Raw genomic sequence first — 17,674 nt, 5'->3', positions numbered from 1 at the left:
TACTTTTTCTTAAAAGATACTTTCTTTAAAAAGGTACTTTCTTTAAAAAGGTACTTTCTTTAAAAAGGTACTTTCATTAAAAAGGTACTTTTTTTAAAAAGGTACTTTCTTTAAAAAGGTACTTTCTATAAAAAGGTACATTCTTTAAAAAGGTACTTTCTTTAAAAAGGTACTTTCATTAAAAAGGTACTTTTTTTAAAAAGGTACTTTCTTTAAAAAGGTACTTTCTATAAAAAGGTACATTCTTTAAAAAGGTACTTTCTTTAAAAAGGTACTTTCTTTAAAAAGGTACTTTCTTTAAAAAGGTACTTTCTTTAAAAAGGTACTTTCTTTAAAAAGGTACTTTCTTTAAAAAGGTACTTTCTTTAAAAAGGTACTTTCTTTAAAAAGGTACTTTCTTTAAAAAGGTACTTTCTTTAAAAAGGTACTTTCTTTAAAAAGGTACTTTCTTTAAAAAGGTACTTTCTTTAAAAAGGTACTTTCTTTAAAAAGGTACTTTCTTTAAAAAGGTACTTTCTTTAAAAAGGTACTTTCTTTAAAAAGGTACTTTCTTTAAAAAGGTACTTTCTTTAAAAAGGTACTTTCTTTAAAAAGGTACTTTCTTTAAAAAGGTACTTTCTTTAAAAAGGTACTTTCTTTAAAAAGGTACTTTCTTTAAAAAGGTACTTTCTTTAAAAAGGTACTTTCTTTAAAAAGGTACTTTCTTTAAAAAGGTACTTTCTTTAAAAAGGTACTTTCTTTAAAAAGGTACTTTCTTTAAAAAGGTACTTTCTTTAAAAAGGTACTTTCTTTAAAAAGGTACTTTCTTTAAAAAGGTACTTTCTTTAAAAAGGTACTTTCTTTAAAAAGGTACTTTCTTTAAAAAGGTACTTTCTTTAAAAAGGTACTTTCTTTAAAAAGGTACTTTCTTTAAAAAGGTACTTTCTTTAAAAAGGTACTTTCTTTAAAAAGGTACTTTCTTTAAAAAGGTACTTTCTTTAAAAAGGTACTTTCTTTAAAAAGGTACTTTCTTTAAAAAGGTACTTTCTTTAAAAAGGTACTTTCTTTAAAAAGGTATTTTCTTTAAAAAAATACTTTCTTTAAAAAGGTACTTTCTTTAAAAAGGTACTTTCTTTAAAAAGGTACTTTCTTTAAAAAGGTACTTTCTTTAAAAAGGTACTTTCTTTAAAAAGGTACTTTCTTTAAAAAGGTACTTTCTTTAAAAAGGTACTTTCTTTAAAAAGGCACTTTTTTAAAAAGGTGAATTTTTTAAAAAAGGTACTTTTTTTAAGAAAGGTAATTTTTCTTTAAAAATTTACTTTCTTCAGAAATATACATTTTCTTAAAAACGTACTTTTTCTTAAAAAGGTACTTTTTTCTTAAACAGGTACTTTTTTAAAAAAGTAAAATTCTTAAAAAATCTACATTCTTTAAAAATTTACTTTCTTCAAAAATATACATTTTCTAAAAAATGTATTTTTTCTTAAAAATATACATTTTCTTAAAAACGTACTTTTTCGTAAAATATACTTTTTCTTAAAAAGGTATTTTTTCTTAAAAAGGTACTTTTTCTTAAAATGGTACTTTTTCTTAAAATGGTACTTTTTCTTAAAAAGGTACTTTATCTTAAAAAGGTACTTTTTCTTAAAAAGATCTTTTATAAAAAAAGGTACTCTTTTCTTAAAAATGTGCTTTTTCTTAAAAATGTACTTTCCCTCAAAAGTCCACTTTGTGGATAAAGGTCCTTTCTTAAAAACGTACTTTTTCTCAAAAGTGGAGTTTCTAAAAATTTAATTTCTTTTTCAGAAACATTTTTAAAATGTATTTTCAGGTTTTTGTAAGAAGTACTTTTTTTTAAAAAAGGTACTTGTTTTTAAATTACGGCGAAGAAAAAGTTTAGCACTAATGTACCCTTAAATGTTAAAGAAAATATTCCAAATTGTTACATTGATATCTAAAACAAAGTCTATATTAAAAAAATCTTAATTCAATTTGTTTACAAATATGTATGTAAAAAACAAAACCTGTATATTTGAAGCCACCATTATTGTTAATGTAGGCTAATAGAAATGCTCTTCCCAGTCCATGATTTGTTACACTTTTACTTCCAATGATCTCTAAATAAGTTTAATTAAACCCTTCCTTCATTGGTTTATGGAATTCAAAGTTTTTGTTTCTAAAAAGTCTTTAAGCTTTAAGTTTAGTCATTAATGTCGTCTACTTGAGTAGACGGATGAGGAGGAAGGAGGAAGAAGCAAAGCATAGGAATTTCTTAATGTTTAAAGTTGTTATTATATACTTTCTTTCAGGGATTGTGTATTCAATTGTCTTATTGTTATTATATCCTTTGGTTTTTTATAAACATCCTCATCTGTAAAGTGGTCGCGTTGTAGATGATGTAGTTGCTGCTGCTGCTGCAACATATTGATGTCGTTTATGTCTTCATACTGCATATTATTATGATCCATTTCTTCGTGCAATTGTTGCTGCTGCTGAAGTTGTTGTTGCATTATGGCCTCTGCATTATTATTAACATGATGGTGGAATTGATTATTATCGTTGTTGTTATTGTTGTCGTCGTTATGATTGTTGTGATTATTGTTGTTGTTGTTGTTATTGCTGTTGATATTTGTATTTCCGGGAGCAAATGTTTCATTGATGGTATTATCATCGTCTTCGTCTGTATTGGAATTTTTAAGTTGTTGTGGTGACATTTTCAACACTTCTTTTGCTTTATTTTCCCATAATCTTCGATTGGCTTTTAGCTGTTTGAAATCAACCATGAATAATTTCACAAAAAGAAAATATATTTATTGATTTTTTATTTTATTTTTTACCATAATCACTTCATTTTTTTATACATATTTTAAATGCATGCACATTAAGCGCATAAATATTAAAAAAAGAGAAATATTTTTTAAAATGAAAGAACATTAAAAATTACTTAAATGTGTGTTTGTGTAAGAATATTAGGATGGTCGCTTTTGTCTGAAGTTTTAAAAGATGTTTGATGTTCCCAATTAAAATGAAGATCAATTGTTTTAAAATAATAGAAAAACACTTTAAATAGTAAAATATAAAACCTCAAACTAGTCCAAACCAAAACAAATCTCATTCTACAGCAACGTTTTTTTTTATTAATGAAGGGATCTCTAGACGTTCAAATATATGGAAGTTTTGCTTTACTTATTTAATTTGAATAAAAGTGAAGCTGAAGCTCTCCGATTGCTCACCAAAGCCTATGGTGAATGTGTTTCATTGGTTTCAACGTGTGAGAGATGTTTTTTAGGTTCAGAAGTGTTGATTTTTGTCACGGAAGATAAATATCGTCCAGGCCACCCAAAAAGATGAAGATTGTTGTAAAACTCAACAAGAGCATGCAAAGTCATTGGGAGCTACTCAAGCGAGCAGCAGGATTCATCCAAAAGCTAGGAAATTTTGTACCATACTAACTGAAGCCGAGAGAAATTGAAAGACTATTTTGCATGACTGAAATGATGCTTGAACGCTATAAAAGGAAATCATTTTTGCACCTAATCATTACTTGCGATTAAAAATGGATCCATTACGGTAGGCCCGACCAACCAGCTGAATCGACAAGAAAGCCAAATATCCATAGCTCTAAGTTAATTATCTGTATTTGGTGAGACTAAAAGGGTCCAATCTATTATGAGCTGTTGGAATCTGACCAGACCATCACAGAGAATCTGTTTGATTGATTTTTTTGAAGCGACATGAAACCGATATATTCCATCATGAAGCATATTAAAAACTATTTAGAATGAAGTGGTTGGGAAGGTTTGCCTCACCCTCTTTTTAGACCAGACTGTGTCCTGTCCGACTTGTATTTGCTTCGATCGATGCTATACCTGGGATAGGCTTCACTTTGGAAAATAGCATCAAGCCAATATCGGAGGCTTGATTCGTTATTGGCCTCAAAAGATGAGCAGTTCTTTTGGTTCGGAATCCATATGTTGCCAGAAAGATGGGAAAAGTTTATCGCTAAAAATGGCCAATACTTTGAGTTAATTTGTATTGTACAAATGTTTCAAAATAATAAGCCAAAAATGTGAAAAAAATACCGCATTTTTAAGTCATACATCCAATAGCAAAGTCGTAAAGGCCGACTTTGGATAATTTTATCGAAAATGCCTATGAACATTTGACATAAATGTCTGAATTTCCTCCTTCAATGGTGGTGTTTAGCACTTTAGATAACCTCTTAAAAATAAACACAATAATGTTGATCTCGCCAATTCTGATCACAGTAACGAAAGCATTCACTACCAAAAAATGTCTCATGCTGTAATTGAATTGTTTCATGGACGTGAGCTCCGTCTTGTTGAAAACATAGTTGGGTCGATCCAAAAAAGTGGTAATAAATTCAATGATATATAAACGAAACGTAGAGAATACAGGTTGTCAAAGTCGACTACCTCTTTGATAGTTTGGTTTTTGATTGTATGAAATTGTATTTAATTGCTGAACAAAATTGTATCCAGTTACCCACATTTATATGATATAGACCGATAGCCTATTATTATTTTAAAACAATCGAAACTTTAATTTTACCTGAGAACATCGAACATTGCCCCCTAAAATCAGGGCCATCCTTATGTAAATGAGAATGCAAAGAAAAAAAAAACTAGTGATAAAATGAAAGCATTTGTGCATTATGCCAAAAACGTGCAAGGGAATAAATGATAAAAAGCGAGCAAATACAAAGAAAAAACTCGCAAGCAAATGAAATGAAAATAAATATTAAAAAATATACATACATTAAAATACTTAAATACAAAAATATAAAACAAATACAAAAAATATAAAAAATCAAGAGGTGTGCAGCTTATATATTTCGTATGAACAAATTTTAAAAAAAATACCGTCTGTTTTATTATTTCGTAAATATGATGTAATGATGATTTCTCACTTCTTTTACATTTAATTTATGTGTGTTCAATGCTGTTATGTATTTAATTTTGTAAGGATTTTTATTTACAACACTTATATGATTTCTGTTTACAAACAGATATTTTATTAAAAGGAAACGGAAATAAAGTTTGTGTTTCTGTTTGTATATGATTGTTTAAGCATGTGTATAGACTTTGACGAGGTGTTGGTTAGAATGACAAATATTGTAGAATCTGCAAAAACAGTGTGCAACAATTGAAAAAGGGATTTATATTTCTAAGATTTCCAGATTATATAACTATCTAAGCCTTAATTAAAAAAGTATCACAAAATAAAATATAGATAAAAATCCTTTGTGAGCCTAAAACTAGTTCTTCTTTCGTACCCAATATATCCAATTTGTTCATCAATTGATATTTTTGTTTTAATAAATGTCTCTTATTCAAGTGCTGCGTACAACATGTTCATGTTGAATATAACACTAATGCATAATACTCATACGCACTGTTGCACATGTACACAGGAAAAACATCAACTGAATCTTCCCTAATGTTGAAAGCAAAACAAAAGAAAAAAATTAAAAAAACTGTATTACATACACAGACAACATGCATGTACTTACAACATACAACAGTATGTATTTAAAACAGCATGTAGCACACAATTTATGTCTGCATATGTGCAGAACATTAAACAAAAATTTAACAAAATCCTTTTTCTTTTGTTTTACACGTAAAACAAAAACTGTAAAAAAATTAAAAAACGACATAAACAATACAAATTGTAAATATTTCTGACTCTTGTCTTTCGTGTTCTACGGTTCAGTTGTTGTAATACAAAGTGTTTTATACTTCCGTTAATTATTTTTCATGTCTCTCAGACGAAAATAAAGCCAATTTTAATTGAAGAATGATAAAGGCAGGGTACTAGAGTGTAAAACAACAATAACAAGCAAATTAAACACATGCAAATGTGTGCTTTGAATGAGCCCTTTTCATACACGTAACGCTCAGCAATTAAAGCGCGCTAAAAAAAAACAATTAACTTTGTGGTTTTGGTAGGGATAATAAACATTTTTTGGGGCGAGACATTATTAATTTATGCCAGCATTTTGTGGTATTAAATCTTAATTTAGAATTATGTAAAGATGTGGTAAAAACGCTTGTTATAACAATCATATGAATATGAATCCATAGCTGTTAAGTTTAGCTGATTGTTTCTTAAGTTAAATTGAAAAAAGCGAACTTCATATAAAGGGTGTCTCAAAATTGATGGAGGATTTGAATTAAATAGTGGGTGTATGTATTAAAAATGCGAGATTTTTTCAAATTTTTATTTTGAAACATTTGTAGAATATAAATTTATTTAATTGTTATTGTTAGCTATGAAGTTTTCCCATCTTTCTGGAACATATGGATTCCGAGCCAAAAGAACTGCTCATCTTTTAAGGCCAACAACGAATCAAGCCAATATCGAATACTCTGTTCCAATTTGAAGCGTATCCCAGAGAGATCGTTCTGCATCTATCGAAAGTAGTCGGATGGGCCAAGGTCTAGACTATATGGCGGGTGAGGCGAAACTTCCCAACCATTCATTCTAAATAATTTTTAACAGGAATTGCAACATGTGACCGAACGTTGTCATGATTAAATATAAAGGTTTCATGTCTGGCCGCATATTCTGAGCGTTTTTCCGCCAATGCTCGCTTCGGTACATGTCCGGTCAGATTTCCGCAACTCATAATCTATTATGCAATTCCTGTTAAAAATCTCTAAATATAGAGCAGTACCTTAGCGACATGGATATTTGGCTTGGGTGTCGATTCGGCTTGTTGGCCGGGCTTCTCATACAATCTTTTATGCTTCGGGTTATCGTAATGTATCTACTTTTCATCGCAAGTAATGATTCGATGCAAAACTGATTTTCTCTTATATCGTTCAAGCATCATTTCCGATATACAAACTCGTATTTCAAGGTCTCTCGGCTTCAATTCTTATGGTACCCAATTTCTCTGCTTCTTGGTCTTCAATCTTTTTTGGCTGGCCTGAGCAATCTTTATCTTCCGTGTCAAAATTACCACTTTTCGCACAATTAATCTCTCGCACGTTGAAACCGAACACATTAAAAACAAAAACCGCGTTCATACGATACGCCATCTATTGTAAATCTCGCATTTTTAAGTTAAACACCCAATAGAAAACATACTGGTTTTTCTATAGATTATTTTGTTTTTAGAATCATAAATACACATAAGAGATTATGTCTGGAACAGCACATCGAGAAATTTTCGTTGATGCAATTCCCTCTGCCCTATAAGTGTTGCCTTTAAATGACCCAATAAAAATAAATCCAATGGTGTTAAATCACTCGATCTAGACATTTCCTGGTCAATTTCGAGCACAATTGACCAGGAAAAGCTGTAATTGAATTGTTACACTAGCCTCTAACTAAAACTGGTCCGCTTTGTCAAAATAAAGAAAATAAGAGGACAGGTCCGCGACTTTTTGAATGATATACAGATTTTTGGATAAAAAACTATTTCATGTTCTCTTGTCTGTCTGTCTGTCTGTCTGTCTGTCTGTCTGTCTGTCTGTCTGTCTGTCTGTCTGTCTGTCTGTCTGTCTGTCTGTCTGTCTGTCTGTCTGTCTGTCTGTCTGTCTGTCTGTCTGTCTGTCTGTCTGTCTGTCTGTCTGTCTGTCTGTCTGTCTGTCTGTCTGTCTGTATGTCTGTCTGTCTGTCTGTCTGTCTGTCTGTCTGTCTGTCTGTCTGTCTGTCTGTCTGTCTGTCTGTCTGTCCGTCTGTCCGTCTGTCCGTCTGTCTGTTGAAATCAATTTTCTGAAGATCCCATTTATCTTCGGGATCCAAATCTTCAATACTTCTGTCAGACATGCTTTCGAGAAGTTTGCTATTTAAAATCAGCAAAATCGGTCCATAAATAACGGAGATATGAGCAAAAAAACCGGGACAACCTCGATTTTTGACCTATTTTTGATCTATATCTGGATTACTAAGTCATTAATATAGACAATATGGATATCTAATGATAGATATTTCAAAGTCCATTGCAACGATGTAGATAAGGCTATCGTAAGTTGGACCTACAATGGGTCAAAATCGGGAAAAATATTTTTTAACCCGAATTTTTTTTTCATCAAAAAATTTTGTTGTCATACATTTTTTTTTTCAAAAAAAAAAATTTAAAAAAAAAATTTGAAAAAACTTTTTTTAAAAAAAATTAAAAAACAATTTCAAAAAAAAATTTGAAAAACAATTAAAAAAAATTAAATTTTGTTTACCTAAAAATATTTAAAAAAATTTATTTTAAAGTATAATTTGGTGAAGGGTATATAAGATTCGGCACAGCCGAATATAGCTCTCTTACTTGTTTTTTTATTAAAAAATAAGATTTGTCGAAGTCCTAAAATAGCTATTTGGTGACTGATTCATCTCCAGAAACCCACTGTTATTACTGCTGTTTTGGTCCCTGGTGTGTTGCGATGGATCCACGTTTCGTTAACAATTACGAAGTGGTTGAACAATGTCCAACACTCCTGCGAAGTTGTCATATGATTGCCCAAACGCAATCGATTGTGTGCAAACGAGACACCCATTTTGCGGAAAACTTTCTCATATCCAAGTGTTCATTCAAAATCGAAACCACTCCGATCGTTCTGCTATCAATGGCTGTCAAACACAAACTAAATGACGCAGCTTGTTAAGATTTTGACAGCAGTCAACTGACAGATGCCTATTGATAGGCATTGATTTGTGTGAAGTAAATAAAGAACGAAAACATTAGAAACATTTCATTCCAATTTCATTCTCTATCAAAATCTTTAACATATAAACATATTCTAAAAGTTTTTCCAAATTTCTTAAATTTATAGATAAAAAAAGAAAACAAAAATGTAATGATAGTCGTAAAAATTAGGACTTTTTCTAGTTTATTGCATAAAATCGTAAATTGCAAACATAATAAAGCGATAAAAACCTTAATATCCCAATTTATGTAGCAACCACATGACACAATTCTATTTCATTATTGTAACAATGTAATGTGTATTTTTTTTTATGACACATTTGTATTCCCAAATAAAAATAAAAGAACGTAAGTTAGTGGAGCTCTCTCTATATGTTTAAACATAAGGACACACAAGTGATTTTCAATTTCCACTTGCAGTCATGCAAGCAGCAGGCATTAAAAATCAATTGAACCCTTTTAACCTGTCAGTGTTTTTGCCAGTAAAACAAGCAAACACAACAAACAAAACAAAAAAGTAGTACCGACTAATTGGCTTAATGATGGCAATTTTCACATTTGCTTTAGTATTTCCCTGGTTGTGATTTAAAATATATTAAGATAATTAAATTTCGTTTAATTTTTTCTCTTTGGAATTAATTTAAATTTATGATAATTGTTAAAATTGCAAACAACAATGGTGGCATTGGAAAAGTTTTTCTTTTTTTTTTAATTTAATTTACCATCAAGCGTGTATATGAATATTAACAACAGCAGCAAAGTAACAACTTGGTTATTTACTCATTCGTATTCGGTGATAATTTAATATAATAATGCAAATAATTAAGAGTTGAACAAAAAAAATGCTCTCAAATAAATATTAATTTATATTTATTTTCGCAATAAATTCGTATAAAAGTTGCAAATAATGTTTGAATGTGTTTATGCAGGTTTAAATGCCTTTGGAGATTCTTTTTTTTTATTATTATTATTAAAACTCTCTGTTTTTATGGGAATATGTGTTTAATAAATACATACACGTTTTGTTGTTAAATGTAATATTTGTATTAAACCAACAATTGTTAAATAGATTAACTACCTAAAATGAAGTGTAGAGTTATTCTATGCCAAGAGAAATTAATCTTTTAGAACCGTTATAAGATTTATTTTAAACACTGATAGTCAGGAGTCAGAATAAATCAATAAGTGGAGTTAATCAATTTGGCATATAAGCCAATCAAATGTAAGCATGCTTATTGTATATGTATACATTAGGGTGATCGTTAGTTTGGCCTTTTTGGATTCGGTCTAAACCTATTTTCCGTCATCTAAACGGCATATATATAAATTTTAGAAAAATCGTATAACGTTAAGATGTTGCACATTTTATTTGTGCAAAACCCGAAACTTTAAAATAAAATATGAAACTTCTAAATGCTATCCGATTTTACTGAAATTTGTTTTAGAGATGACGGAGAACAATTTAGGACCACCCTAGTATAGCTATATATTCATATACATATACAAATGTATACTTCTGTTAATATGTATGTATTTATGGTTAAAAAACAACAGTGTGTGAATATGAAAACGCACAGTGGCTCGGTCAGATTGAAAACGCAAAATGGTTTAATTACAAGAAATATAAACTACAACTCCGATCAGAGATCTGCTTGTAATTATTACTAGTCCTCCATTAGATTTATATTTAATGACAATATAATAGAGTTATGGACAGGTTGCGACATTTTGGGATCAACCGATCCCACTATGAAATGTATAATATTTCATATGTATTTATGCCAACCAACCAAGCAATACATATTTATGAATCTATAAAAAAAAAATCGTTCACACTGTTGGTACTCATGTGGTATGTGCACATCTGTGTGAATGCGTACATTATAGTGGTGGTATTGTGGATTTATTTTTATTTTTTTATATTTATGTCTGTATTATCAGCCTTATTAGCAGCAACTTATTAATGTGTAACTTTTTTGTTCTGCCTCCGTTATTGTTACTGGCTGTTGAGTACTTTTTTTTTAATAATTATGACAAATTGTATATCGTACCAATATTAATAATGCCACATAGATTTTTAATTAAAAATCATTTACATATTGGTACAAATGTTTATGTTTATATTCTTGTGTTTTTATATAAAAAAATGTTATTAAAACAAATTTGTTTTAATTAAAAGGTATATGGAATTAGGAAAGTGGTTTTTGAAAACAACCAATGATTAAATAGAACTGTGGTATTCATTTTCGGTAGCAGGTGTTTTACAATACACGTGTTACCAACAGCATTTTTGTGTGGTGAAAATGTGAGGTTAGGCTCACTAATTGGTAAAAAAAAACTATTTTTTTTGTGGATTTAAATATAATAAAATAATTTAAGGTCAAAATACCATAAGAAATGTTTTTTTTTTGTTTTATTAAAAACTTTTGGTAAATAATGAAGTGTAATCAGCAAAAAAAAGACAAATATTTGAGCAAAATCAAGTTTTGGGTCAAAGTACCAATTTTTTAAAAAAAATATTAAAAAACATGGAATACAATTTGTCTCAAGTCTAATAAATGCTAAGAAAGAATTTAAAATACAAAGTTTATCGATTGTACCTAGTATGGGTAAACTTGGGAACCAATTTGAATTTGTCGGATTTCGGAAAATTAAAATGTTGGTCACAATTTGATCAAAATTACTAAAGCTACGTTTCCGCATACACCGTAATCGGCACCAAAAACGAAATTCCATACATTTGCACCGAAAAAAATGTTCTGAAACGAACTTTTTTTCGGTGCAAATGTATGGAATTTCGTTTTCGGTGCCGATTACGGAGTATGCGGAAACGTAGCTTAAGTCGTGAATTAGCAACCCAAAGAAAACATTTGAAATTACAATAAATTTCCTTTAAATAAATATGTAATTTTATCAAATCTGTTACCAAAAACAATTTCAAATCGGTCCTCTCGCTAACCCTTAATAGTAACAACTTTTATTGGAATCGTGTAAAATTTTAATTTTTTGAAATTTAGTTTTTAAAAATTTTGAAAATGTAAAGTTTGTGCTTTTAGATTGCATAAAATTGTGATCTTGGTAACAATCTAAAAGCCACAGTAGTAGCGTTGTCAATTATTCGGTTTTTATTTTAGTCGAATAAAAGCTCTTTATTTTTTTTTAGTATTCCAGTAATCGATTATTTTTTTTTTTAATTTTCTCGATTATTCGAAAGAGTAAAAAATTTTATTCGATTAATTTAATCAAATATATTTAAAACCAGCAAAACATTAATAATTTGTTTATTAACAACAAATAAAAATACAAAATTTATATTATTGGATGTACAGTACATGACGTATCTTTTGAATGCGGTTTTTATCTTAATAACATATATGTAATTTTGATGGGTACATATCTGTCATTTATTCGCACTTACATAGTTATTGAACAATATAGTGTATATAAGATGGTATTTTTCCTTGAAATTGTAGAGTATTGTGCCAACAAAGCTTCATATGTGAGAAGTTTTGCTTTATTTCTTTAATTTGAAGAAAAGTGGCGCTGAAGCACACCGATTGCTCTCCAAAGCTTAAGGTGAATGTGTTTCATCGGTTTCAACGTGCGAGAGATGGTTTGTGCGGTTCAGAAGTGGTGATCTTGACATGTAAGACAAAGATCGCCCAGGCCAGCCAAAAAAGTTTGAAGACCAAGAATTGGAAACATTAATTTCTCCATGAAGATTGTTGTAAAACTCAACAAAAGCTTGCTAAATCATTTGGAAATTTCAAAACGTTTGCAAGCAGCAAGATTCATTAAAACAGGGAAATTGGTTACCATTCGAATTGAAGCTGAGAGACCTTAATATAGGATTTTTTATGTCTGGAATGCTGCTTGAACGCTATAAAAGAAAAATCATATTTATCACCGAGTCATTACTAGCGATGAAAAATGGATACATTACGATAACCCGAAGCATAAGATATCGTATATAAAAACCGGCCAAGCAGCTAAATCGACATCAAAGCCAAATATTCATGGCGCTCTGTAGCAAAAAGTTCCTATCTATTATGACCTGCTGAATTCTAGCCAGACCATCACAGAGAACCTGTACCGATTGCAACTGATTCTTTTGAAGCGAGCAAGAGGTTGGGAAGTTTTGCCTCACCCGCCTTATAGTCCAGACCATGCCCCGTCCGACTACTATTTGTTTTGATCGATGCAGAACGCTCTTTCTGGGATACGTTTCACTTCAGAACAGAGTATTCGAAATTGGCTTGATTCGTTTTTGGCCTGAAAAGATGAGCAGTTCTTTTGGCTCGGAATCCATATCGCTCATTTGCTGCAACAACGTCATAATTCAAAATCCGTGTTTTTTGAGCTGAGTAATACAAAATATGCGCCGTTCTATAGTCTTTCATATTTTTAAAAAAAGTTATTTTTTTTTTTGTTGTAAACTTCAAAATTAAAATTCATGTTTTCTCATATATTTGACAAGTAAACATTTGGGTTAAATACAGATTAGAAAGATATTAACATCTAATATTTAAATCAGGTTTTATTTCTGAAATCGCATGATTTGTTGAAAATTTATTTAAGAAATAGTAAAATGTCATAAAACATTCAAAACCGTTTTTCTCGAAACGACTTTTTTTGAGTTATGACGTTTTTGCTGCAACAATGCGATATGATGCCAGAAAGATGGGAAAACTATTGACAATAGTTTAAATTTATATTGTACAAATTTTTAAAAATAAAATCTAAAAATTTTAAAAAATCAAGCATTTTTAAATCATACTCCCAATAATATTATATAGATGTAAATAATAAATTAGAGAATTTTAATTATAAAACGTCTCGGTAAATATTTTTAAAAGTATTTTGAAATTCGTATAAGACTTTCAGTAAATTCATTATCATGCGTGGATCCAGAGGATTCCCCCCCCCCCAAAAAAAAAACAGAAAAGTTTTCATATAAAAAGGAGAAAAAAAGAAAAATGTAGCACAAATTTAAATTTTTCCCCCCACAAGTTTGACCTGTTCCGCGCCTGTGCTAACTCTATGGCAGATACTTTATTCTTTCTAAGTTAGGTTTTATAATATTCTGACATTGGAATAAACTTATGTACTATTGGTCTTGTTTCATTGAGAATTTCATTGTCCAATTTGTTTATATAAACTATTTTTGTATTAATTTGAACTCAAAAACTAATTTATTTTGTCTTCAAATTTAAAGGCTTTGAAATGATGTTTGTACTATCATTTAGTACACTTAAAAACCAAATTTCTTTAAAATAACCTTAATCAACAGGTGTCGTTGGTCCTTCTAAAACTAAAGGCATCTACTTAATTAAAAATTAGATCTTTTTTGCTTTTAGTGAACAGGAATACAAACATATTTCAAAAAGATTAAAATCTAAAAATATTAACATTAAACATTTTTTTAAACAACTAACTTAGTTTAGACATTTAGTAGTTTAATTTATTTTTCAACAAAGCACTTTATTCCTTTTTCTTTACTTTTTTTTTTTGTATTTCAAAACTCATTAGTGTTAAAAAGCAAGCTGGTAGCTAGTAGTCGGTAGCGTAAATGAATATAATTGAGTATCATTTTCAACACAAAGATACTCGCAACCATAATAGAAACAAAAATAACTAAGACTGCTAAAGATCCATCCTAAAGAAGAGGGAGGAGGCAGTAAAAAAGATTTCATAATATCTAATGTCCTTAAGTTGAACATTAACAAGGGAACGTGTGTCTGTCAACATTTGTTGCGAACAAGTGTTTCTCATTTCAGTTTCTTTCTTTAAGTTGGATTTCTGTATTGTGTAGAAAAGTGTGTTGGTAGCAACATAAAGAAACATTGTAAGTAACAAAATCAAAAGCTAAAATTAAATGAAACATAATGGAAATATAACGTCAACTAGTTGTACCCAGCAGTTAAGCAAGTAGTAATGTATCCCTTAAGTCAATTGGTTACTTTATAGATACCATGTAATCTAGCATGAAGTCAATTGCCACTTAAGTATCTCTAAGTAATCTAGGGTGTAGTCTCTTTAAAGGTTTACTTTGTACTGCACTTTAACAAGTTGTAATTTTACCCACCAGAAGTAATATATTGTAGAGTTGTCGGAGAATGTTATGTTTACAAAAAGTCAATGTATCCCTTATATAAACTAATTGTCGCTAATGCCTGGCCACTTGGCTGACTCCAATTTATATATTTTAGTCATTTGACAAGTATGTGCTCTTTGAAGTGCAGAGAGAAGTCAATTGTACACTTTATACATCCCATGCAAACCTACCGTGAAGTCAATTGTCACTTTCGTGTCTCTAAGTAATCTAGAGTGGAGTTCATTTAAACGTTTATTTTGTACTGCACTTTAAAATGTAATTATTTTATCCACCAGAAGTAATCTATTGGAAAGTTGTCGGAGGAAGGCTTGTCTTTTTAAATGACTATTTGCTAGTAAGGTATCTGACTCTGTGTAACCAGTATGTGGATCGAATGAGTCGTCTACTTTGGACCAGCTAACTGTCATAGGACATATACGTATTAAAATAACTAGCCACGTAGCTAGCTCAAGTATACAGTTGTCATCATAAATGTTAGGTCACATCACTAGTTTGGGATAGTCTCCTAAAACTACTGGGTACTACTACTAACATAAATAACAAATGACACATATAAACACACACAGACATAAATATATAATGATGTTAAAAGGCATACAACATACAACAATCAAATAAACAGCTGGATAAATTGGGAATTTTAAGCAAAACGAAACAAACGAAAAATTCAAATAAAACACAGCAGAACATAACACAAAATGGTATAAAACGAACGAACGAATGGAAAGGGAACACACACAAATTGTTAAAAATGATATAAGCTGCACATACCTTAGATGTATTATCTTCTACCCAGGCATCTGGCTTACCATAATCCGGTGGATTTGCAAAGGGATCATAGCCCAGTACCGATAACATTGGTGCTATGTCGGCCATGTCTCGCACAACATCTTCTGGTATATTTCCCACCCATTTGGAGAGAGCCTCTAAATTTACTGGTTTAATTACCTGGTCTGATGAACGTTCAACTCTGCAATGTAAAAGAATAAGAAAAAAAATAAAGAAACGAAAAAGAAAATAAATTAATGAATGAAACAGGAAAAATTCATATCAAGAAAAACTCAATTGCTTTGTCATTTGTATTTCATTTTCTGTGCTATTTTTACTCAGAATTTACAAAGAAGATACTATAAACCATAGAGAAATATACATAGAGCGGAAACTCTCCTGTCAAAGACCTAACTCAGTTGTCAAAAACCTAAGTGGTGATAATATATTAGTAAATAAAACTATGTGAAAACAAAAACAACACTCGTATGTGTGATTATTTTGAGTAAAATTTTGGTTTGAGTTTTTTTTCTAGTTTCCGCTCTTGTTGTTTCTCTATGCTATAAACGATTATATGGAGCATAAAAATCTTTTAACTTTAACTCTGATAGTAATGTTCAAAGACAATATGTATAAGGAAACACATATATATAGAGACATTCATACATATTCACAGACATTAAAACATTTCTACATACACAACAAATTTTATTAATTTATTTTGAAAGCAGAGCTGTAAAAGGTCAACTTCAGATAGGTTGAGTTTTAGTACTCTAGTACATAAATTAGATTTCCAGCATTTGATCAAGACTTTCTTTGGTATTTCTTAAGTCATTTTGTATACCCTTACTGATCACTACGTTTTGGTTAAGTTGGTCGGGCTTCTCGCACGATCTCTTTTATTTTATGGCGTTCAAGCGTCATTTCGTACTTGTAAAATTATCTTTCCAGGTCTCACGGCTTCACTTATTCAATCGATTAACCGTAATCGGTTAACCGATTAATTTTGGTTGGTTAACTGTACGAATAATTTAAAATTGACGATTTTCAAATAACAAATAAACCGATTAATTTGTGTCGATTAACCGAAATTTCTTTTTTTGCGCCTTATATATAAATATAGCTTTAAACACACAAATTTTATTTCTTGAACTCGTGAACATTCAATTGCAGCAATAGTTTTTTGAATTATAGTACGAAATCTGAAACTAAGGAATTTGGAAATGACATTATTTCTAGAATATTTATATGAGTCGGAGGACGACGAAACTGAAGACATTACTTAAACGAGTATTTTATCAGAACTTGACGAAACTATTAAAGTATTTAAAATCTAATAAATTCAAAACGGACTCCAATGGTATGATGGAGGATTTTATATGCTTAGAAAAATATAAAAAAGAAAATAAAAAGAGAAATTGGATATATTTTAGCCCTACTTTCGATTTCTCCAACATCAACAATCAGTTTAAGGAAAGCATTTAAATTATATTCTTTTTTTAAAAGATTATTTCAGAAGATTCCCTATTTTTTTTTTTATTATTGAATTGCTTATATAAGTACACAAAATTCGTGTTTTTCCTTTCAATATTAAATTAATTTAAAATTAACCGATTAAATCTAAACTCCGATTGATTAATTAATTGAATACCCTAGTAGCTACCAATGATTTTGAAAGCTCTTGTTGATTTTGTTAACAATCTTGGTCTCCAAAATTTTTTTTAACTGGCCTTGGCAATCTCTGTCTTTCGTGTCAAAATCTCCCAAAAAAGTCATAAAAAGTACATTTTTATTAAAAACTACCTCTTTAATAAAAAAAGTTCCTCTTTAATAAAAAAGTGCCTTTTTAATCAAAAAGTACCTTTTTAATAAAAAAGTTCCTTTTTAATAAAAAAAGTACCTTTTTAATAAAAAAGTTCCTTTTTAACAAAAAAGTACCTTTTTAATAAAAAAGTACCTTTTTAATAAAAAAGTACCTTTTTAATAAAAAAGTATTTTTTTCATAAAAAAGTATTTTTTTCATAAAAATTATATTTTGCATAAAAAAAGTATTTTTTTCTAAAACAGTAATTTTGAAAATATACATTTTCAAGAAAGCATTTTCTTAAAACTCTGTAGCGTTTGGTCGACTAGTCAACTGG

At 29.7% G+C, this 17,674-nt stretch overlaps 1 protein-coding gene across 3 annotated transcripts in view; it reads right to left on the bottom strand.

Moving 5' to 3' along the window:
* The window catches only part of Tpst (tyrosylprotein sulfotransferase), a 238,895-nt gene that overhangs the window by 154,739 nt on the left and 66,482 nt on the right, over positions 1–17,674 (bottom strand). For 2 of the 3 annotated variants that reach the window (XM_065508689.1, XM_065508688.1), the window contains exon 6: positions 15,537–15,735. In XM_065508689.1, coding sequence (XP_065364761.1) covers positions 15,537–15,735 — 199 coding nt within the window. Of the gene's footprint in view, positions 1–1,987; positions 2,745–15,536; positions 15,736–17,674 lie in introns of those variants that run through there. The other variant, XM_065508687.1, reaches the window with a different exon arrangement.

The sequence above is a fragment of the Calliphora vicina genome, chromosome 4, assembly GCF_958450345.1.
Source record: "Calliphora vicina chromosome 4, idCalVici1.1, whole genome shotgun sequence".
NCBI lineage: Eukaryota > Metazoa > Arthropoda > Insecta > Diptera > Calliphoridae > Calliphora > Calliphora vicina.
Note: the sequence above shows the minus strand (reverse complement) of the source record. Positions and strands in the feature narration are given on the sequence as shown.